The sequence below is a fragment of the Propithecus coquereli genome, unplaced genomic scaffold, assembly GCF_000956105.1.
Source record: "Propithecus coquereli isolate 6110/MARCELLA unplaced genomic scaffold, Pcoq_1.0 Scaffold206, whole genome shotgun sequence".
Lineage (NCBI taxonomy): Eukaryota > Metazoa > Chordata > Mammalia > Primates > Indriidae > Propithecus > Propithecus coquereli.
Genome location: NW_012145634.1, coordinates 51,068 through 74,332, shown reverse-complemented (window position 1 = coordinate 74,332; position 23,265 = coordinate 51,068). Strand labels below are relative to the sequence as shown.

The 23,265-nt window shown below is 47.5% G+C and overlaps 2 protein-coding genes across 3 annotated transcripts in view; one reads left to right on the top strand and one right to left on the bottom strand.

Moving 5' to 3' along the window:
* The window catches only part of PI4KA (phosphatidylinositol 4-kinase, catalytic, alpha), a 117,266-nt gene that overhangs the window by 48,659 nt on the left and 45,342 nt on the right, over positions 1 to 23,265 (bottom strand). Inside the window, exon 19 of the mRNA XM_012644122.1 lies at positions 20,943 to 20,993. Within this exon, the coding sequence (XP_012499576.1) occupies positions 20,943 to 20,993 (51 nt within the window). The remainder of the gene's footprint in view (positions 1 to 20,942; positions 20,994 to 23,265) is intronic.
* On the top strand, positions 4,450 to 16,956 carry SERPIND1 (serpin peptidase inhibitor, clade D (heparin cofactor), member 1). Of its 2 annotated transcripts, none has more exons than XM_012644124.1 (5): positions 4,450 to 4,525; positions 9,099 to 10,003; positions 13,264 to 13,537; positions 15,249 to 15,393; positions 16,084 to 16,458. In XM_012644124.1, exons 2-5 carry the CDS (start codon positions 9,115 to 9,117, stop codon positions 16,273 to 16,275), a joined length of 1,500 nt encoding a protein of 499 aa, XP_012499578.1. In that variant the 5' UTR covers positions 4,450 to 4,525; positions 9,099 to 9,114; the 3' UTR covers positions 16,276 to 16,458. The 2 variants fall into 2 exon arrangements, with proteins under 2 accessions (XP_012499578.1, XP_012499577.1); XM_012644123.1 differs by lacking the exon at positions 4,450 to 4,525 and adding an exon at positions 6,710 to 6,820 and having other exon boundaries at positions 16,084 to 16,956.

The window sequence follows — 23,265 nt, the reverse complement described above, 5'->3', positions numbered from 1 at the left end:
TAGCTCACTGCAAACTCAAACTCCTGGGCTCAAGCAATCCTCCTGCCTCAGCCACTTGAGTAACTGGCACTACAGGCGTGTGCCACTAACTCTGGCTAATTTTTCTGGGTTTTTTTGTAGAGACAGGGTCTCACTATGTTGCTCAGGCTGGTCTTGAACTCCTGGGCTCAAGCGATCCTCCTGCCTTGGCCTCCCAAAGTGCTGGGATTACAGGTTTGAGCCACCGTGCACGGCTTTATTTTTTTATATTTTAGAAATGGGGTCTCATTCTGTCACCCAGGCTGGAGTACAACGGTGCAATCCTAACTCACAGCACCTTTGAATGCCTGGGCTCAAGCGATCCTATCTCAGCTTCCCAAGAAGCTGGGACTACAGGTGTGCACCGCCACGCCTGGCTAATTTAAAAAAAACGTTTTGTAGAGATGGGGTCTCACTGTGTTGCTCAGGCTAGTCTTGAATTCCTGGCCTAAAGCAATATTCCATCTTGGCCTCCCAAAGTGCTAGGATTACAGGCATGAGCCACTGTGCCCAGTCTCTCTTCTTCTTTAATGCTGTCTGTATTTTCTGGAGTTCTTCCATGAACAAATGTTCCTTCTACAATCAAAGGGAGGGTGCAGGTACCAATCCAGGGCTCGGCAACCTGGGTGGGACGAGGCTCAACCTCCCCTCGAGAGCTGCCAGGGTGCTGTGTCCTTGGGGAGAGTCAGCCTAGACCTGGTGGACTCTGGAAAGGCTGAGGAGGTGGGAGCAATGGGGAGGGCTGTCGGGAGGGCAGTAGCAGATAAAATTGTCACAGGGCAGGAAGCCCAGAGCCACACAGGACACTGGCCACAAAAGGACAGTTGATAGGGGCATCCAGAATGGCTCATGGCCATAGAGGGCAGTTATAAGAGTAACCGGCTGTGAAACTGTCTTTTAGATGACAGGCCTGCTTAGGACAAGGTCCCAAGTAATGGTGGAGGCATGATGGGGTTACCAGACCATAGAATTCAAGGTCTATGTGATTAAGAGGTTCTGGTATCTTATAAAGAGAACTTGCCTTTGGTGGGTATAGAAAAGGTCAGGCTTCCAGAATGCTTTACTCTCAATGGGGTCAGAGACTCCAAGTGGCTGGGAAGCCCAAAGTGATTTTGACACAGGAAAGAGGAGATGACTCAACCCTATCTTTGGTTTGGGATCCTGCTCCTGACCTGTGAACTTCTTGGCTCCCTCCTAAGGAAAGTGGCCTTGGGTGTTCTCCCAGCTCTTGGGCTTCTCCTGGTCCATCGGCCATCATCTCAGCTTGGACTTCCCTAGTCCCCAGAGAGTGAAGACCAGGGTGGTAGCCAAAAGGCCCTGGAAAAACTTTGACGTATCCTGAGATAAAGACATGACACGGCCATGAATGCTTGGGACCCATGCAGGGAACTATTTCTGTGCTTCAAGAGAGACAGAAAGGAGCTGGGACATTCTGGAGAAGGGCTCTAAGATGATGAAGGGTCTTGTCTGGCCCCCTAAGACAGGAAGGGCAAAGGCTGTGCGCTCCTAAAAAAAAAATTGAGGTCAGGGGAAAAGTGGGAAGACTAAATAGATAAAAGAGTTCAAAGAGATAAGATAGCCAGACGCAACGTGTGAACACTGACTGGATTTATAAAAAAGCAGCTCTAAAAGACATTTTTTTTTTTTTCAGAGTTTCGCCCGGGCTAGAGTGAGTGCCGTGGCGTCAGCCTAGCTCACAGCAACCTCAAACTCCTGGGCTCAAGCAATCCTGCCTCAGCCTCCCGAGTAGCTGGGACTACAGGCATGAGCCACCATGCCCAGCTAATTTTTTCTATACATATATATTTTTAGTTGTCCAGATCATTTCTTTCTATTTTTTAGTAGATACGGGGTCTCACTCTTGCTCAGGCTGGTCTCGAACTCCTGACCTTGAGCGATCCACCCGCCTCGGCCTCCCAGAGTGCTAGGATTACAGGCGTGAGCTACTGCGCCCGGCCTATAAGACATTTCTGAAGTCGCTTCTGAAATCTGACTTGCACAGAACATCTGACTGGACTGTGATTTTTTTCCAGGCGTGTGGTGGTGCAGCATGGGGCAGACGCCCTTCCATTGAAGAGACACAGGCCCCAGTGCTCAGGGCTGAAGTGTCTCCATCTCCATGTCCTCTTCCCTCCAAATATCCCAGGAAATAGCCCCTTCACGTGTAATTAAGCAGATATGGCAAAATATTCACTGTTCTATCTAGGGCCTTGGTATATGGATGTTCACTATTCAATTCTTCCAATTTCTCTGTATATTTTTAAAATCTCATATTAAAAAGTTGAAAAAATTTCTAACCATGAGGCAAGCCTTGAAACTGGAAAAAAAAACAAAGGAGTATGTGTGACAGGAGGTACCGCTTTGCAGTGGGGGCTGAAACCACGCACAATTTGTTACCTTTAAATGGGGAACACACTGAAAAATGTCAAAGTGTCAAGGGTTGAAATCCAGTTTTTTCAATAGTGGCTTACATGATCAGAAATCTGGACATGCAGGAAACATCACTGGTTACTAACTTTAAAAAATGACAAAAGGGGGCTGGGTGTGGTGGCTCACGCCTGTAATCCTAGAACTTTGGGAGTCCGAGGTGGGAGGATCGCTTGAGGCCGGAGTTCGAGACCAGCCTGGGCAATAGCAAGACCCTATCTCTACAAAAAAAAAAAAAAAAAGTTAGCAAGGTATAGTGGTGTGTGCCTGTAGTCTCAGCTACTTGGGAGGCTGAGGCAAGAGGATCCCTTGAGTCCAGGAGTTTAAGGTGGCAATGAGCTATGGTGATACCACTACACTCTAGCCTGGGTGACAGAGCGAGACCCTGTCTCAAACAAATAAACAAACAAAACCAAAAGTAATATATACTTATAGAAAAAAATTTCCAAAAAAGAAGTTTACAGAGTAGAAAACGAATGCTCCGTTCCCTCCCAGACAGCTTCTGTGAATGAGTACGTGCGCTGTGAGTGGTGAGGGCTCATGTTTCCTGAGCATCTTCCATGTGCCCGGCACCACTCCATGTGCTTCCCATGAATTCATCATCTCATTTACTTTTCACAACAACCTTACACAGTAGATGTAATCATCACCCTCATCTCAAAGGGGAGAACACTGAGAGCCAAAGGTGAGAAGTGCGATTCCGGCCAGGGTGACCAGTGTGGCCCCACTGGAGATGACGGCAACAGTGAGAGCAGCGGCCACGTGCTGGTCTGGAGGAAGGTGCCTCAAGCAGGAAGAACAGAAAGTGCCAAGGCTCTGTCAGGGGCCAGGGTGAGCACGTGTGAGAGCAAGACAGAGAACGAGGGAGCTGGCCAGGAGCAGATCTCATGGGGCTCAGCAGGCCCCGAGGAGGAGCCCAGATGCAGGTAACAGCCTCTGTAAGCCAGCACGGTGGTGCCACGCTGAAGACTTGGTGTTGAGCAGGACAGATGAAGGCTCTGAGAAAACAGCTCTGACTAAAGCTACAACCCGACTCAAACTTGACCACAGTCCCTGTCCTGAAGACAATGGCCCTTTACATACCATACTTTCTCTAACAGATAGATGCACAGACGCCCCCTGCCCCCAAAGCCCCTTGCACTCCTGCAGATTCTCCCGTCTGAACTGCGCTCTCCCTTCAGATGGGCTCTGGGGGCCGACACTCCCAAACGTACTCTCGGGCACCAAAATCATCAGAGAGCGTTGCTCTGTGATAAGCTCGTCTTCCAAACAATCCAAAATGTTCTTATAATAACTTTTTAGATCACTAAATTAAAAATACAAATTTAAAAGAAAATTGTCATAGTCCCACAGATCTCCATGACTGCCTAGGTGGCCTTGAGTTTGGGAAGCACTGCTCAGTAATACCCCGTCTGTCCTACAGCAGATGGGGGAGCTGGGCTGCACATTCTGGCAACAAACACAGTGACCCTTGACTGAAGAAAGGTCCATGCCATGATCTCCTTATTCCATAAGCCTCTAATCTCATTCTTCCCCCTCCACTTTTCACTGAGGAAAATGCTCATGGGAGGATGGGGACACCTGCCTAGCAGCCAAATCAGCCATGTCAGCCCTGCAGACCAGGGTGAGGTCAGATGCTGCAAATCATCCCAGAAGGAGATGACAGTGGGAGGCAGATGTGTGGCCTCTACTTTCAGAGGAACACTGGAGCCAACCCGATGAACCTGGCCCCCAGAACTCTCAAGAGAGCCTCAGTCATGCAGTGACTTCAACAAGGGCAGCTCCTGCACCAAGGCTGTGCACGCACATCAGCATAGCACGTTGACACAGTGACCGCAATGCATTTAAAACATCAGGTACATAAGTACTGGAGCTGAGGAGTTGCAAGCCACTCAGCAGCGATCAAAGACACAGTTGAGGGGGTTTCTGCTGACCAAGCTATCTGCCTGATGTTTGTATTGGGACGTATTTACTTTGGAAAATCCGCAACAACAGCCCAGCACCAAAGTTCACATCAAAACCCCACTTAGTGACCTTGGCTGATTTCATCTCTGCAACACCACTTCTCAGAAGCACAGAGGTAAGTTTGGTTTCTAATATTTCTGTTGATTATAAATTCTTATTTGTGGTGTTTAGAGATGGGCAACTGGTTCATTTCTCTATTGAACCTCAAATTCAGAAGCTTTTTACACTCTTAGAAGAAAAATATTTTTATTTTTCAACCTGCCTATTGTAAAATTCTGTTAGTTACATTACTGGGACAATTGACAAAATTGGAACAGAACTGTGGAACAGACAAAAGTATTACACCTATGTTAAACTATTCAAATTGGATAACTGTCCTGTGATTATGTATGAGAAGATCTTTGCTCTTAGGCATTTTTCCTTGAAGTATTAAAGGCAGGGACATGACATAAGAGATCTGTTCTCAAATGGTCCAGAAAAAAATAATATGTACATGCATGCCTGTGTGTGTACATACATGTATATATACACATATATGGAGAGATAGAAAATGATAAAGCAAAATGTTCTGAAAGGTAAACACCTGGTCAATCTGGGTTAAGGGTATACAGGAGTTGTTCTACCACACTATTCCTTCAATTTTCTGTAAGTTTAAAGTTATTTCCAGACTTCAGGCAGTCCCTTCTCTCCCATTCTGCCCACTCTGTTTGGGCCTGAAGACGATCTGACAGGTTTTCGGTGTTACGCTCTGAGGCACAACTGAGAAGGCCACCCTGGCTCTGTGCAATTAGCAAAAAAATGCCGTGTGAAGTTCCTAGAGAAAACAAACTTTTGAATGATTTACCTTTTGTTATAATTTTAATAAGTTATTTAAACAAGCCTGTGCTCTTCCTCGGATTGAATGATTTATCTTTAAAAAACATTGCTTCTCTTCAAAGATAGTAATCTGGATTTAATCATAACCCAGTGATAGTTTTAAAATGTCTTGTATCATTTTCATTACACTAAATAGCAGAACAATAGGAAGATTTACCTTTTAGATTCATAATTTCAATCCACAGAAAATAAATATATTTTCTCCTTCCTCCGGTAAAAACTACTTTTGGCTTTTCATCATGTAATGTAGGAATAGGGTGTAAGAGGCTACCAAATATTCTTTCTTGATACCAGGATAAAAACATGAATGCCTTCACCCTGCCTCCCTATCTGACCTCAGATTCGTCTTCCTAAATGCTTATTTATTCGAACTGGGTTTTGTTTTGTTCTTTAACCTTATTTTTATCTGAGAAAGAAGGACACTTTTAAGTGTAGCCATGCAAGGAGCAAGTTGCCTACTTTCTTCTCTTGTAACTTTTTAAAGTGTATTGACATTGACACCCATGCCTGATTCTATTTGGAATCTAGGCCCAGTTCCATTTGTAGCCACACACATTAGAAATCGTTTCTAGAAACTGCTTTCTGTGTGGCACTGCAGCCTCTGCTGGGTGCTGAGAGGGAGGGTCAGAAAAGTTAACAGACTTCTTCAAAGTCAAAAACTATGTGTCTTTCCCTCTCCAAAATGTGCAATTCAAAAATCTTTCAGTTGTGACTGAAACAATGTTCCAGCTGATTATTTTAACAGTACTGTAGGGGAAGATCCCAGGAGGGAGGCTGGCATCAGGAAGTCTAGCTAGGAAGCTACTCCCCAAGCCCAAGCAGTATGGGAGTGTCCTGGTGCTCCTGGGCAAACAATGGGGGGCAGAGAGGCTCATCCAACTTGATTTGAATCTAGCCACTGGCCCTCAGTAGCGGCAGTGATGAGGGGCTCAGTCTCCTGATATGTAAAATGCTGGAAGGATGAAGCTAAGTTACACAAAGTGCCTTATACAGTGCCTGGCACCCGACAGAGGCTCCATCCATACTCATTGCCATTATCAGCATCAGCAAAACCGAGGGCATTTCAAGTGGGGTATACGAACACTCTGCCCCATCTTCAGGCCTACCAAGTTCAAATATTTGCTCAACAGGAGCCAGTAACCCTCATCTGGCCTAGCCTGGTAGCAGATATTCTTTTTTTTCCAGATATACTTTAAAAATAGGTTTCATTATGAAATATATACTTCTGTTTGATTTCATTATCCATTTAAGATAAAAAAAATAATCTGTATCATTAAGGAAGAAAAGGATAAAGGAGTCTTAGGAATATCTCCAGATAGTATTCATTTTGCAGCACTTCCAAGATTCTCTGAGCTTCCGCGTTCTCCAACTGTGCAGGTATTGCTCTCCCCTTCACCTTTACATTGTTTTTCGTGATGTTCAGGTTGATGCTTTGGCAGAGGAGGCTCTGCTTTGAATGGACCCAAGATTTATAGTGCATTGTTGAGGAAGACCTCTTCAAGAAGTTTACATATGCCTGTATGATATTCCAAAGGTGAGAGGGACAATCTTAGATAAGAAAGAAATCCGGCCGGGCGCGGTGGCTCACGCCTGTAATCCTAGCACTCTGGGAGGCCAAGGCGGGAGGATCGCTCAAGGTCAGGAGTTCAAGAACAGCCTGAGCAAGAGTGAGACCCCGTCTCTACTAAAAATAGTAAGAAATTAACTGGACAACTAAAAATATGTAGAAAAAATTAGCTGGCCATGGTGGCGCGTGCCTGTAGTCCCAGCTACTTGGGAGGCTGAGGCAGTAGGATTGCTTGAGCCCAGGAGTTTGAGGTTGCTGTGAGCTAGCCTGATGCCACGGCACTCTAGCCTGGGCAACAGAGTGAGACTCTGTCTCAAAAAAAAAAAAAAAAAACAGAAAGAAAGAAAGAAATCCAAGGAATGGTGCTAAATCAAGTGACTTAGCATCTAACTTGCTTTTTCTTTTTACCTAACTCTGAAAGCCAAATAAGGCACCAGGCATTCAGAACTGCTGCTTTTGAGCAGAACACCTCATTAAACTGCATTAACTTTCCCAAGAAGCTCCGTTAACCTGTCGTTTGGAGAATTCAGATTGCTCCCAATTCCGTCGTAAATTTTCCATCAGCTGTTGGTATTGGTGGCAGAGGATTTGGGTCTTCTCTTCCTCGTCCTTATGGTCTGCTGCTGTGATCGCGATGGGGTTTAGTCTCCTGGGGTAGGGGTGCTTGCCCCCCACTTTTCAATTGCTGGGGCTCATCCACGATCATTCTAGCAGGACTGCAAATGGTCTCCTCCAACTGAGGGGGCGGGGAGAACCACTGTTGGCACTTGTCAGAATTGAATCCCGGCTCCCACTGCCTACCTCCTTTTCGGAGAAGCGGCAACAGCCAACGTCTCATGGTCCATTCAAACTACCACCCTGGTAGCAGATATTCTGGCCCTCAAATATCTAACAGGAAATAGTCATAAACACAATATCAAACTTAACAAAACACAGTTCTTCTTTTTGGGGTGATGAGATCATGTTCTAGATGCCTGGGTCAGCATTATAAACACCTATACCCACTGTTCTGGTGAAACACAGAAGCATGAAATAATAGCTCATAATAGCAGTATGCAGTTAATAACTGGAAAGTTAATGAGCAATAAGAGAAAGACAAAGCCACTGGATAGCCAAAATGGATTTGACAAGCCAAGTCAAATCCTCCTTGGAAAAAGGAGAGGCAGGATAGATAAAGACAGGCTTACCACAAGGTCTGTGTGTTAAAAACTTACCTTGTTTACTTACATAAAGGGAGTGTCCCTTAGGCCTTGAGTAAGAGATATCTGACATCCCTCCAGCAGACCTTATCCACCTGGTGGGATTGTTTCTAACTCCATGTTAGAAGCAGTAACTAGGAAAGATTTAGTTCCTATTGCTAGAAGGAGGAGCCACTGTCTAACTGATACAAAGGAGAAAGAAGTACACCTGCAGCAAATCATATAATCTAATAGCTTCTGGGGCTGCCACCAGCCACATCTCACTAGGCCCTGAGGGGGCATCAAACAAGTTCCAAATCTTATGCAAATTAAACATCCCCAAATGATGATACAGATATCAAATTATCTTTAGCATATGTGTTTTCAGACAGCCTGGCCCGTGTACAGTTTTCAACAGCATTTCCACGGCAAAGGTGGAGTAGCATGGCTTGGGCAGGCAAGGCCGAGTTCCCCTACTGGATGTTCCCTTCCAGCCCTGCACTTCCGTCACTCAAGGTGCCTCTTCAAGACACTCCCCCCAACTCTCTAGGTACCCCCACTCCTACAACACAGGGTGGGGCCACAGCCCTTTCTGCACCTCCACGTGCCCCGGCAACGTTATTTTGAGAGCCCTCACTTTATCACACGTCTGTCCCCTGACTGGCCTGTGCCCCCTGGCTCCATGGGGAGACCCTTGCAACTCCAGTGCCCAATATGCTGTCTGGAGGTAGGAGACAAGCTTTAGTGAATAACTTAAAAAGAAACTCCCGTGGGACCCCTGAACTGCCAGGATTCTAGAAGGTTACTTTTGTAAACCTTTAAAGAAGGGATTCTCATCTAGGGACTCACAGATCCTTCAGGGAGGTTTATGAAGCCCACACAAAATGTTAGGTGTCTATTTATCTTCATCAGAGGCTCTTAAAGTCCATAATCCTAAAACAGTTAAGAACCAGTGCTGCCAGGGCACCTTCCTGGGTCAAAGCCACAGGGAACTTGCCATGTGGACGCTGCAGGGAGGTGGGGCCTGCCAGGCCGCCTCTCACTGTGTTGTCTGTTTTCCCTCCCAGCTTTAGCTCTGCCAAAATGAAACACCTGTTCCACCCGTTTCTGGTTTCCCTCATCATAACATCTGTGTGTGAGGGCAACAAAGGTCCACTGGACCAGCTCGAGAAGGGAGGAGAAACTGCTAAGTCCGTGGATCCCCAGTGGGAGCAGTTAAGTAACAAAAATCTAAGCACACCCCTTCTCCCTGCCGACTTCCACAAGGAAAACACGGTCACCAACGACTGGATTCCTGAGGGGGAGGAGGACGACGACTATCTCGACCTGGACAAGATATTCGGCGAAGACGACGACTACATCGACATCATCGACAGCCTGCCAGTTTCCCCGACAGACTCAGAAGCGAGTGCTGGCAACATCCTCCAGCTCTTCCAGGGCAAGAGCCGGATCCAGCGCCTTAACATCCTAAATGCCAAGTTTGCTTTCAACCTTTACCGAGCGCTGAAGGACCAGGCCAATACATTTGATAACATCTTCATGGCGCCCGTTGGCATTTCTACCGCGATGGGCATGATCTCCCTGGGCCTGCAGGGAGAGACCCATGAACAAGTACATTCGATTTTGCATTTTAAGGACTTTGTTAATGCCAGCAGCAAGTACGAGATCATGACCATCCACAATCTCTTCCGCAAGCTGACTCATCGTCTCTTCAGGAGGAACTTTGGGTACACGCTGCGGTCAGTCAATGACCTTTACGTCCAGAAGCAGTTTCCAATCCTGGATGACTTCAGAACTAAAGTAAAAGAGTACTACTTCGCAGAGGCCCAGGCAGCTGACTTCTCAGATCCTGCCTTCATATCGAAAACCAACAACCACATCTTGAAGCTCACCAAGGGCCTCATAAAAGATGCTCTGGAGAATATAGATCCCGTTACCCAGATGATGATTCTAAACTGCATCTACTTCAAAGGTAAGAAATAGGCTTTTGTGTCTCAGAGCAAACTCGTAACATGCTCTTAGTACATGGGTGTGCTGAATGCCAAGACCTGTATTCTAGCTGTAATTTATCCAGGAGGACAAGACACAAGGTGGACTCGTGGACGGCGAAGGCCATGCTGAGGTGGCAGTAGCAGCCGGCACTCACTGAGCCCTAACCCTGTCCTTTACGCTCACTGAATCTTCACCACAACTGTGTGAGGTCATCAGTTGTAAGTGTCCCTATTTTACAGATGAAGCCGCCAAGGCACAGAGAAGTGAAAACATGCTCCAAGGGCATATACAGCTAGTAAGGGGCAGAGTCAATGCTGGACCCAGGCCAGCCACCACTAGCGATTTGTTAAATTGGAAGGAATAATGCAAAAACCTTTTTAATATTTGGCCAGCGTGGCTTTGAGTTTTTTCATTTCTTTTCCTAATTATTAATAAGCAGGAATATGGTCAAGAGGCTGAAGAAATGCATCTGAGAACTACTCAGCTTGAGCACCTGATATTAACACCTATGACTGCTTTCCAGGATACTTTTGCACTCATGGGCAGGTGGGCATGGGGAAATACACCACTATTTCTTCTGGGCGAGGCACCAGGGCACTTCTTAAGGAGGCTACCTCCCTGCCCCCCACAAACACAGAGGACCCCTGGAAGCCTAGAAATAAATGAGCATGGATTTATAAAATCTAGACCTTTCTTTTCAAATGCCTTCACTGGGACCTGCAGAAGAAACCTCTACTTCAGTCTCTGAGTGTGCTAAGGTGCAGGCAGGAGCAATGGTTCAGCTTTAGCATTAACTGCCACAACACACAACCATTTCTCTTTGCCACCGAGGGCTGTCAGCTACCAGTGAGGGCCAGTCCCTGAGGCCTGGGAGGCCAGCACCTCCTGTTATTTAGCCTCAGCACAGTTTTATAGCAGCCCAGGGATGCTAAGGTCAGAGGCCCTCCTCTGGCTTCTGCTTGGGGAAGGGTGGCCAGAGCACCCCCCACCCTTATTAGTGTACCTACTCTGCGCCTCAGCTAAGACTCTTGCCACTCCACAAGCCAGGCATTCTGCCGGATGGGCCAGGGGGGCTGAAGAGGCCAGTTCCATAGGGATGGCCTGGAGCGCTGAGGTTTGACCCCAGCACTTCTGCCCCAAAGCCAGGCACAAGGCTGGGTTCTCATGGGAATTGAGGGCTGAGTTCTAACAGGCTGTGACAGACACACACAGACACGATGTACGTATGATGCACATACACTTATCCTTTCATTACTGGTTATAAGTACGAGTTTTGGAATTGAACAAAGAGGAGTCTGAGTTCTGGCTTCACCACTTCTCATTTGTGTGACCTCAGGCAAGTCATTCAATGTCTCTGTGACTCAGTTTCCTTATTTTAATCTTGGAGAGAATACCTACTCCGACAAGGCTGTGGGGAGAACCGCAAGAGATAGTGACACAGTACTTAGTGTGGCAACATTTTGGAAGCCCTCAGTCCTGGCAGTCTGTCAGTGCCCCCAGGTACACCCGAGAGCCTCTGCATTAGCCCTGGCCAGGTGTGAATGGGCAGGTGGAGAAAGAAACACAGCAAGCCATCCTTGCAGCATGAGGGTGGAGAAACAGCTAGGTATGGCCAGTTTACCATCTCCTGAACACAGCAACCGGAGTCACACCGCAGTGTAAAAGGGGCAAACATGTGTTTCCTTCCCCTGTCACTTAATTTAATGCTCGGAATCAGAAGGGATCAAATGCTAGAAGCACCCAGTCCTTCACCAATACTCAAAGGAGAGGTTTATTTAGAAGTGTAATTTCAATTTCTAGCTCCTAAATCTCCATTACTAATTTGATTTCAATTTTTTTTTTTTTTTGAGACAGAATCTCACTCTGTCACCCAGGTACAGTGCAGTGGCATCATCATAACTCATGGCAACCTCAAACTCTTGGGCTCAAGTGATCCTCTTGTCTCAGCCTCCCGAGTAGCTGGGGCTACAGGCACATACCACGTCTGGCTAACTTTTCTATTTTTTGTAGAGATAGGGTCTCACTCTTGCTCAGGCTGGTCTAAAACCCCTGGCATCAAGCAATTTTCCCGCCTCAGTCTCCCAGAGTGCTGGGATTACAGGCGTGAACCACAGCACCTGGCCTGATTTCAATTTTGAATGTTACAATCATTTTGTAAAGCACAATAAAAATACAGGCTGAACTTCAGGAGGAAGTAAGAAGGAAAGAATCCCAGGAGACATGTGACAGCTCCATCAGAACTACGAAGAGCAGTGATTCCCAATGGGGCATGCTTGCCCCCCAGGGCAAAGGTCTGAAGACACTTGTGGTTGTCACAACTGGGGGTTGGGAGGAGTACCACTGGTATGGGGTGGGGAGAGGCCAGGGGTGTTGCTAAACGCCCTACAATGCCCAGGAAAGTCCCCCACCAGAGAGAATTATCCAGCCCAAATGTCAACGGTGCTGTGGTTGAGAAGCCCTGGGCAAGGCAGACTCAGGGAGAAGGGAGTCAAGCTATACTCCCAGGTAGGCGGGAGCTGTCTGGGATTTAAACCTCCTCCCAAGACAACTCCTGCTCTACTCATCCCAGCTGCTCTATCTACCAGCTAGAACCTTGGCACACGTTACTTTACTTCTTTGTGCCTGTTTCCTCATCTGTAAAATGGGGATAATAACAAAAAGTACACACATCACACGTTGCTAGGAGCAGAACTGAGACAACAAGGGAAAGGTGCTCAGAAGAATGCCCAGCACACAGCCAGTTCTCAACTGCTGGTCACCCATTGTTACAAGTTACTGGCATCTTAGAGATAAAATAGACATGGACTTATTCCTGGATACACAGTGCTGAGCCCAATCCATAGCAAAGATCCTGAGGGTGACACCACATCACCCACGTGTCTTGCTGGTCCTTAAGAATCACAGCGTGAGGGACGAAGGCCATCAAAACAGCTGAAAGGAGCTCAAAGCTTCTCCTTTGACAGATGAAGAAGCAGAAGCCCAGGCAAGTTAGGTGTCTTGCCAGGGTCAAACGACTCATTAGTGTCAGACCAGAGTCCACACCAGTCCACTTAACCTCTCTTGTTAATCTCTGATTAGAAATGCAAATTCTCAGCCCAAGCCAGACTCTGAATCAGAGATGGTGGGGTGGGCCCTGCTGGCTGTTGGATGAGCCCTCCAAGGGAAGATGCACCTTCAAGGGTGAGGACCATGACCCCCAAGGAACATTCTAATAACAACCTGTCCCCGTTGACTTTACAGGATCCTGGGTGAATAAATTTCCAGTGGAAATGACACACAACCACAACTTCCGGCTGAACGAGCGAGCGGTGGTCAAGGTTCCCATGATGCAGACCAAAGGGAACTTTCTTGCAGCAAATGACCAGGAACTTGACTGTGACATCCTCCAGCTGGAGTACGTGGGGGGCATCAGCATGCTCATTGTGGTCCCACACAAGCTGTCTGGGATGAAGACCCTCGAAGCCCAGCTGACGCCCCAGGTAGTGGAGAGATGGCAAAAAAGCATGACAAACAGGTACTTTAGGGTCTGTGTTTGTCATTCTGGTCTCCTGGAGGCTGGGGATGTCCAGGAATATTGGAACTCTGGTCATTTTAAGAGAAAGGGAGAAGTATGCTTAACTACCCAAGGACTGCCATACAAGGCCATTCTCTGTTAATTCAGCCCAAATTACTTGCTTGCTGAGACATGAGTGGAGAACATTTGTGAAGGACACATCTGCTGTCTACAGGGCAGTTTTAGAAGTTAGGGGCAGGTGAGTTAGAGTCAGCTTGGCAACGATCCCCACTCTGCTATGTACGTGCTCTGTGGCTCTGAGTGCCGGCCTCATTATACCTGCAATGGGGATAATTGCATTACTTGCCATAGTTGCTGTGAGAAATTAATAGAACGAGAAACACTGAGCCTCCCGTGCCTGGACCCTGGGAGGCATCCAACAAAGACTGCTCTCCCCTGCCCTACCCAGGGAATTCCAAGATCCTCTTGGCCCACTGAGGACTCGTCATTCACAATTTTCCGCTATTATTATTCATTACTCCCTAGTTAAAACTGCAGGTTTTAAATATTTACCTAGATTGTTTTTGGATTATGGCAGAAAGAATGGAGACATTTTATTTCTGTTTTACTGGATATGGGTTAGGCGCATAATGAAAAAGCAAATCTGGTTTGGGTCTCCTTATAGGACAAGAGCACAAATGCAACAAAACTGAAAGAAAGAAGAAGGCTCCTAGAGGAAGGTTATCTGCCCAGGTAGCCAGTCATCATGCCTGTGGATTTTTCCTTAACAATGTTCCTTCTGTAGCTGCCTCCTTCTGAGCCTCCCTGCCCATGACCTCCACCTTAACCCCAGGGAGGCCTAGCCAGCCTGCGTGTTCCACTCTTTAGCCCACCCGAACACCAGCCCAAATCACCGTTCCTGAGACACCATCTCCATCCTCTCTTCTCACCAGCTCCTTGGCTTGGCCTGCAGATCCCTCCAGCAAGCCCCACTTGGAGCCCCCTGCAAGCTTTTGCTCATGCAGGGCCCCACCCTGCCTTTCAAGTCTCGGGCATCCTTCTAGGCCCACAAACACCTCCTCCTCCAGCAGTCAGGTCTGCTCCAGCCATTCAGATGTCAATGCACCATCTTTCCATCTTCACCCCGTCACATATGTGAGTCTCTGCCTCCCAACAGGAACGCAAGCGCTCGGGAGGAAGGACTGGGTCTTACATCTTTACCTCCAAAGTGCCTGACTGGCCCACGGCACTACTGTTACTGCCCACTGGTTAGGGACTGAACGCATCAAGGCAAAGCCTGAGGATCTTTAGTGCTGTTGATGGGTTCTTTTACTAAGTTCACTGACCAGATACTCAACTCTTTAATTAACAAAACAAGAAATGCCTGAAATCAGGAATGACACATAGGAATTATTTCAGATACCTTCTCAAACCATAAACCACTAAAAGTTCTGCTGCTAACCTTGAAAACAGGAAATGAATCACACAGTGTTGAGGAAAAGACCACGCAACAATAAAAATGCCTCAATTTTCAGTAACCAGAACTACAATGGGATGGGCTTTTGAAAATCCTCAGCAGACAGTCCTGGGGGATAAACTTTAGTAAGTGCTGTGTCACTTCTGTGGCAAATGCAACCCAGGGGGCTAGGCTGTGAATCTTTCATGGAAAAAACATGATTCTTTAGTAACTTGTGGTTCAATAAAACTGGACTTTCTTTTCTTCTCCAACTAGAACTCGAGAGGTGCTTCTGCCAAAGTTCAGGCTGGAGAAGAACTACAACCTGGTGGAGCCCCTGAAGTTAATGGGGGTCACAGCACTGTTTGACAAAAATGGCAACATGGCAGGCATCTCAGATGAAAGGATCACCATAGATCTGGTAACTGCTCCCGTGTCTTCCCCCTGCACCCATCCCGGGGTCTCCCTTAGCACAGCCCCTGCCTCCACCTGTCCTTCCCACCCTCCAATCTGATCTCCTGGGTTGGAGGTGCTGCATCTGCTCTCCTGGGTCTGGCTAGGGGAGTACTGCATCTGGCAGGTGCTCAGCGGGCAGGGTCCCACAGGGAGTGGCCTTGGAGTGAGATCCACTCCTGCTGGCACCAGAGAGAGGGGAGACCCATGCTCCAGTCTATGAAATCAATCCCCAGCCAAATCATGAAAGACCCATTAAAAACAGAGGAGCTGCACTACATGCACATTTAAGTTAACAAACCAACAACAGACACTCAGCAAAAAAGACAGAACACTGGGTCAAAAGGTGCAGCAGACCCAGGCCCCTCTTTCCCATGGAAGTGCGCCCCACGGGCAGCTATCCTGGTCCCCCAGGCCCTCAGACCATGGCCACTGTCAAGAGGGAACAGAACCCTAGAGTTATACCACACAGCCTCTAAGCACAACTGGTGCACTTGACAGGTGATGAAAGCTATTTTCAAGGATAATTCTGGCCAGATGTGATTTCTGCCTCATATGTGGTCTTTGGACCTTTTCCTGAGTGAGGAGAGACTGCACTAGACACTCTATCCCTCTGTGTGCCGACCTCTGGAATCTGATAACTTTCCTTTCCAAACAGTTCAAGCACCAAGGCACCATCACAGTGAATGAGGAGGGCACCCAAGCCGCCGCTGTGACCACGGTCGGGTTCATGCCGCTGTCCACCCAAGTCCGTTTCACTGTCGACCGCCCCTTTCTGTTCCTCGTCTATGAGCACCGCACCAGCTGCCTGCTCTTCATGGGGAAAGTGGCCAACCCCAGCAGGTCTTAGAGGTGGAGGTCTGGGTGTGAGTGTTTTGGGGGCACTCTGTCATTTTGTTCCCATTCTAACAATGAGAACATCATGACTTCCGTGGTTTATGCTACCAATCTGAATTCGGGGCCCATATGAGAGAAGGAATTTACAAATGACTTAGAAGCTCACCGGAGTCAATTCTGCATGGTAACCGATGCTGTAAGTTTGTAGAAAAGTTAATGTAACTGTAGCATGCCAGCTGTTACCTAGAGGGTCTCAGCAACAGGCAGACGTCACCCCTCCCGCCTCCTCACAGCAAACCTAGCTCTATTACTCAGAGCCTTTCTCAACCAGGCCCCTCACCTGAACACTAAACACAGAAATGAATCACATGACGAATTCCTCACCTCTCCCAAGGAGGGTGCATAACTAGCACCCTTCCTGATGCTCAGGGGAGAAGCGACCTCTAGACATATGAGGGGTGCCCTGGGCTAATGTTACGGTTTAATTCTCTCAAGGCCTGACCTTCCAAATCTATGCCAAATGCCATCTGTCATCTCACTGCTACCTGGAAGACAGTGTGTACACACAGCCATGTCTTCCTCCCTAAAAATAAATAAACATAGCTACTTTTAATGTGTATCTGTTACAATTCTATTTTTTGAGGCTCAAATAACTAATAAAGGTAAATTCAAAAGAGCTGACATCTCCAGGAATCATAAAGGCTGACAGAAAGTCACTCTAGTGCTACACGGCCCCTGATGTGCCATAGCAGGGCAGGCTGTCAGGACAGGACATGTGTTGCTGAGTCCTGGGGAGGGTCTGCACGCTCCCCCTGAAATGCGGTGCTCTAAGCGGCACACGAGCCCAGGGGCTTCCACCCTCTTTACACAGGCGTGCATCTCAGCTTCACCCCGCGGACCTGGGCCTGCAGTGGGTCTGGTGCGACAGAGCAGGCGACATCTGAGGAAATGTTTTTGGATCCTTCACTACCTGGGTAAGACAAGCGGAATCCAAAGAGGGTGCTCAGAATGCACAAGTGCTGGCGCTCCTTCAGTGAGGGGACAGTCAACAGCCACAGGAACAGCAGTCACCAGTGTGTGTGTGCCGTTGTCTAACTGTAAGCCCCAGAGGCTGGCAGGGGAGGAACACAAAGGTTAGAAGGGTTCCAAAAAATGGCCAAGAGGTGCTGCTACAGTACGTGGTGGGCTGGGGTCCAAGTGCAGGGTCACAAAGGAGTCTTGTCACATAAGGCTTCTGACCCCATGAGACCAATACCAGTAACGGGAGCAGCAAAAGGGGAGTCCTGACAGGGACACCACTGCCCTGAGTGGGCGAGCCTGCGGGTTATCCCACTGAGCTCTCACACCAACCCTAGGAGGCTGGCACTGTTGTCACCTCCTTTTTATAACTGCAGAAGCAGTTACAGCTCACAGAAGGGAAGGGATCTGCCTGATCCACACCCAGGCAGGCCTCCCAGGAAGCCTGCTTTTCCCTGCTAACCCCCTTCCTGACTTCCTACACTGGGGCCTGCCTCTAGCACTTTGCTGGGGGTGGACAATATAGGGTTAAGGCCAAATCTCCCTGTCATACCCTCCTGGCATCTGGGTGAAACCCAATACTGATAATGACCCACTCCTTCCTTCAATTTTTTCTGTCTCTTTTTTTTTTTGAGACAGAGTCTCTCGAATGCAGTTATGTGATCATAGCTCACTGTAACCTCAAACTCCCAGGCTGAAGTGATGCTCCTGCCTCAGCCTCCAGAGTACCTAGGACTACAGGCATGTACCACCACAACCGGCTAATTTTTAAATTTCTTTTTAGAGACAGGGTCTATGTTTGTCCAGGGTGGTCTTGAACTCCTGGTCTCAAGCGATCCTTCCACTTCGGCCTCCCAAAGTGATGGGATTATAGGCATGACCTCTCCCCTCATTAATATCTTAATTTGAGACAGCATTTAGCCCCAGGCTGCCTAACTGGGGGGCTCTGGATGGGCTTCTCCCATTTAATTTCCTGAAGTTACATGCAAAATCCTGAGAATAATATGCATTTCTACGGCAAGAAAGTGCATAGCTTTCAAAAGGGTCATCCATGACCTAAAAAATGCTAATCCCAAGCCTCATTTTACAGGCACTGAGAGAATAAGTAACTGTCCAAGGCCACAAAAATGACACACATGAACTTGCTCTAAGTGAAGTACACAAATATTTTTTGAGCAGAAAGCACATCTTATTAAATCACTACTTTATGACAGTGGAACAACTAGGTCTCTAAGCGTTAGATAGCTTTCAGAATGCTTAATTAATGGGCTAGATACCAATAGATGCAATTTAATCTATGATATTTCTGGTATTTCTGAAGAAATACTGTTCACAAAGTTGCAGAACAAAGATCATCAAACCTAGGCAGGAAGAAGCCTCAGAGATCACATGTCCCAGCCTCCCAGCAACTCCCTAAAGGTCACTGAGAAGTGAACAGCTGCATTAGGACCAAAACCCAGGCTTCCACTGGTAGTGCCACTCAACAAAGTAATTTGAGACACTGTGTCATCAAAGGGCCAAAACAGAATATGTCTTTCTTTTAAAAAAGAAAAAAGTATAAAACATAAAACAAAACAAAACAAACCCTCTGGAAATTAGTTTCTCCCAGAAGGTCCAAGGGGTAACCATAAAGCAAATGTAAGACCATGATCCCTGTGCTCTCTGTTGAGCAATAAAATCAAATATTTGTTTCCTCTCCCATAACCTAATCATTAACATTCGTTAAAAATACAATGCTCACTCTATTCATGCAAAAGGTCACGTCAGGGGAGTACTGAAGCGAGTCTGTGCTAAACTGTCATAGGTAACAGTCAGGTCTATGCTGACCACCCAGCAGCGGAGAGAGGCTCAGGCTCACACAGGGTCCCACACACGGGACAGGAGTCCAACCTGGGTCCTTGTAACTCTAAAACTTGTGTGTTCCCAACCAAATTTCACCAGTCACCATTCCCCAAAAGTGCAAAGTGCCCCAAAAGATTTCTTCTATGTGTTTATTAAACTCTAAGTGACAATCGATAAATGGGTCATAGAATTCTGATATTCAGAGATCCTGGAACTCACTGATTTTAATGTCACCCCAAGCATCCTGCCTGTCTCCCTAAAACCTACTTTCTCATGGAGCCGGCCGCCAGGCTTGTCTCCCCTCCAACAGGCCGAGAAGAGTGCTTGAGACTTCATGCCCCCTACCCTTCCCTCCAGGCCACACAAAAGGCACATGTATAGTGGCAATTCTAAAACACAATTGTATACTAGTCAAAGTTAACTACCAAGTAGGAAAATTTATGTTTAAAAAAATTAACCAGTGGGGATGTCAATGAAAAATACCATGGCAGAGTGAGTCCCAGCAATCCTGAAATTCTCAGAGGGCTGTGGGAGGACACCTGATCACAGGTAGGAAGGTGGTATGGCTCCCAGGGGAACCTGCAAAGCCTCTGGGTGGGCAGCTACTGTTCATCGCACTGCAGGCCAGCCCCCCGTCCCCTTAAGCACATTCATGAAAATGATGCAGACCCCACTCCCCCTCCTGAATCCACCACTTACTAGGGGAGGGACAGGAGAGAAAAGGACAGCGTACAAGGCAGGACGGTGACCTAATGTAATATTCCACAAAATGCAATACATGACATTTTACTATTAAAGATAAGTAATGGTAAACCAGTCAATTATTATTTTTCATCCACCTTGGCCAGCCAAAATTGAACCCCTAAAGTCCCCAGGTTCAGAATGACAATGAACACACAGACTGGTGTGCGCACAGGAAGTGCCTCACTGAGATTGGGAGAGGTGCTTCTCTGTGCCCACCTGCCTGCCCGACCTCCACACCCCTAGGTTGCCCCAGCAGCTCTGCCACCAGGTCGACAGCTCTGGTGCACAACGTGAAAGGGACACATAAAAGTGCCCAAGACTCAAACTGCTGGGGGTGGCCAAGGTGGGAAGACACTGGGAGGCAGGCACAAGGATGAACTAGAAGCTGGGTCAAGTGGAAGGTAGAGTAAGGGATGAAAACAAACGCTGGAACGCAGGGCCTGGGCTTAGGACTGGCAGCTGGGAATGACTAAGAAAGGGAAAAACGACTTCTACAAAGGTCATTTGAGAGGAAGTGGACACAGGCTGAGACAGGCCAAGATGGAAACTGGGCTAGACCATGGCGGTGACAGAGCAGGAGGCAGGGCCTGTACCTGCCGTGCCAACAACACCTCCTGGAGAAGACTGAGGGCCACAGCTCCAAGGCCAGAGCTCCGACAAAAGGCCTCCAGGCCACCTCGCAAGAAGCGGTCAAGGAAGGATGGGAGCAGGGGGCCTGCCCAGCATTAGTCCAAGATGCCAATGAGGGCGAGGGTGTGAGACACAGAGGATGAAAGTGGAGTCACACCTGGGACCTCGGAGCCACGCAGAAGGGAAGTAAAGCAAGTTCCCTGGTCAGTTGACCAAAAAGGTTCGGGCACAGGACAAAGAAAGGGAGTGAAGGGTGTGGCCACAGCGGGCACACACCTATGGGGCCCTCACAGAATTGCTGGTGGTAGCTGAAGCAGCCACATCTACAGAATCACTGGGGCTTCAAAGCTCCCTTTTTCTAAGGAGTTTGCTGTATATCACTAGAGAACAGTATAAACGTGAGCATGGCATCTGGAGTCTTAAACCATCTGGTTAATGAACACTCACCACAGCTATCACAGGAATGAGTACTCCCAAGTTCCCCGCGCTGCTAGAAGCCTAGAAAAGAACAGAATTGTCATCATTGACAATTCTAATTTTTTTTAATTTAAAAAACCAAACAATAAATAGTTTAACCTGGTATTTCTTAATCTATGAGAAATGATGAGAGATATATATAGGAAGAGGTATAAAGATGCTCATGTAGCATAATTTTCATAGCAAAACAAAGGAAACACATCAAAAGTAAACCATGATTACCTAAATGATCACATAAATCATGGTATGTCTGCATAATTAGATATGACACAGCTATTAAAAAGACAACTTTTTGAAAAACATTTAGTCACCTTGGAAAGAGCCCACAGCACATGTTAAATGAAAAAAAAATCAGAATTTAAGACTATGCTATCATTCAATCCCAATTATGTAAAATAAATACATATGCTAAAAAAGCTAGGAGGAAATCTGTCAAATCTTAACAATAACTATATCTGTGTAGAGGGATCATGGGTACCTTTTACTTTATTATTTATAGTTTTCTCTATCTTTTCTACAATAAATATATATTCTTTTCAAGTTGGGGGAATTTGGGGGTTACCTAACAGTAAGTAAATAAAAGGTAAGTTCCTAGCTAGATACACAAATGCAGCTAATCTCCAGTGCATGCTGATTAGCTGAGGTTCCAGAAGTATGCGCCCAAGCACCCTCAATTTCTGTTCTAGATTTACAATAAGACAGCAGCCAAGGCCGTGCGCGCCCACTGAACCAGGCGCTGTGATAAGTGTTTCACATGCATTAACTTCTGGGGAGGTTTAGAGGGGCTCGGTGGCTTGCCAAGGCCACATAGCCCCTCAGTGACAAGCACAGAATGCCAAGCCAGTTTCCCTGCACTGGGCCCACAAGCAGTGGCCCTGCCTGCTCCGCTCTGCGAAACTGATAGCGGTGTCTTAGTTTAGTTTATAATCATAGCTGCCAGCACCCTCCGCCCCCTACCACTGGTCCTCTAGGCTCTCTTTATTCCAGAAGGTGCTATCTCAGGGGGAAAGTGCAGCAGCTGTTCAATACACATTTGCTTATTCACTGCTTGGATGGCCAACAGGAATTACTCTGCAAAGAACAAAATTCACAGCTTCTACGGCAGGGGTTGGGGAGTGTAGAAGAAGGTATCCCTACATTACTTCCCATGGCACAGCCCCCAGCCCTGAATGAAGCATTAAATCTGAGAGTCTTGAGACTCTGTAAAGGTGTGGTGAAGAGCAGGCGGGGGGTGGCCCACGGGGCCCAGGAGGTACTGCTTCAGGCTCTGAGGCCCAATTTCCAGGGGAGAGAAGGCTCCTGAAACACCCCTTGGAGAGGCTACAGCCTCTGCTTTCTTGGGTGCTCAGCACCTTCCTGCATTATCAGCACTCCCCTTCTGATACTTAAGGCCCCCTGGGCTTGAGGGACTCTCTTCCCTCCTGTGCATTGGGATGGTCCTCACTGTGCACTGCCTTGGGAGACTTGAGAGGTCAGTCACTGGCATCAGTGTCAGAGGGCCAGGCAGAGCAAGGCTGAATTAGGGCCAAGGATGTTAGGATCCTTCTGTGCATCAGCTACTCCCTCTTAGTCAAGACTTTGGCATGGAGGCTCCTTCATGCAGTTGTCAACTTAGATGTCACCTCCTCGGAGAGGCCTTCTCTACCAGCCCAATCTAAAGTGCTCCTCACCATACTGCCTGGTTTACTCTCCCACTAAGCCCCCCAGGGGTACAGATATCCCCTCACCTAGAACAAGGGCCAGTAACTGTGCCCACAAACCAAATCCGACCGACCACCTGTTCTAGTAAATAAAGTTTTACAGGAGCACGGCTATGCCTTTTTGTTCACAGAATGGCCACCACAGCAGCACTGAGCAACTGCAACAGAGACTGTGTGGCCCGCAAAGTCTAAAATATTTATAGTCTGGTCCTTTACAGGAAAAGTGGGCTGACCCCAGACCTAGGAAAGTACATGGCACAGAGCAGGTGAACAGTTACTGTCTGGGAGGGGAAAGAAGGGCGGGGGTAGAGAATGTGACAAAGGAGGATGGCAGTGGAGATCTAGTAGAGGGACTGGTGCCCATGTGACACGTTAAAGGGGAGATGATGAGGTAAAAGGCCTCACCTGCATCAATGTCCCCCTTAAATGTATCTGAGCATTCAAGACGTAATGCTCTGTCCCTGTGTACCTGTCTTCCTTGGACAGCCTGAGATTAGGTCCAATCTGGCCCTTCTTATGTTGTCACTGTGTTCTGATGATGGGCCCTTAAAGTCCTCCTAGGAACAGCAACTGGTCCCAGTTTCAGGAGGGAG

What these genes read in the sequence shown, in the direction of transcription:
- SERPIND1 (XM_012644123.1), top strand. An exon ending in CAAAAAAGCATGACAAACAG is followed by an intron (nt 13,538 to 15,248) that starts GTACTTTAGGGT and finishes TTCTCCAACTAG; the next exon opens with AACTCGAGAGGTGCTTCTGC. An exon ending in AAAGGATCACCATAGATCTG is followed by an intron (nt 15,394 to 16,083) that starts GTAACTGCTCCC and finishes CTTTCCAAACAG; the next exon opens with TTCAAGCACCAAGGCACCAT.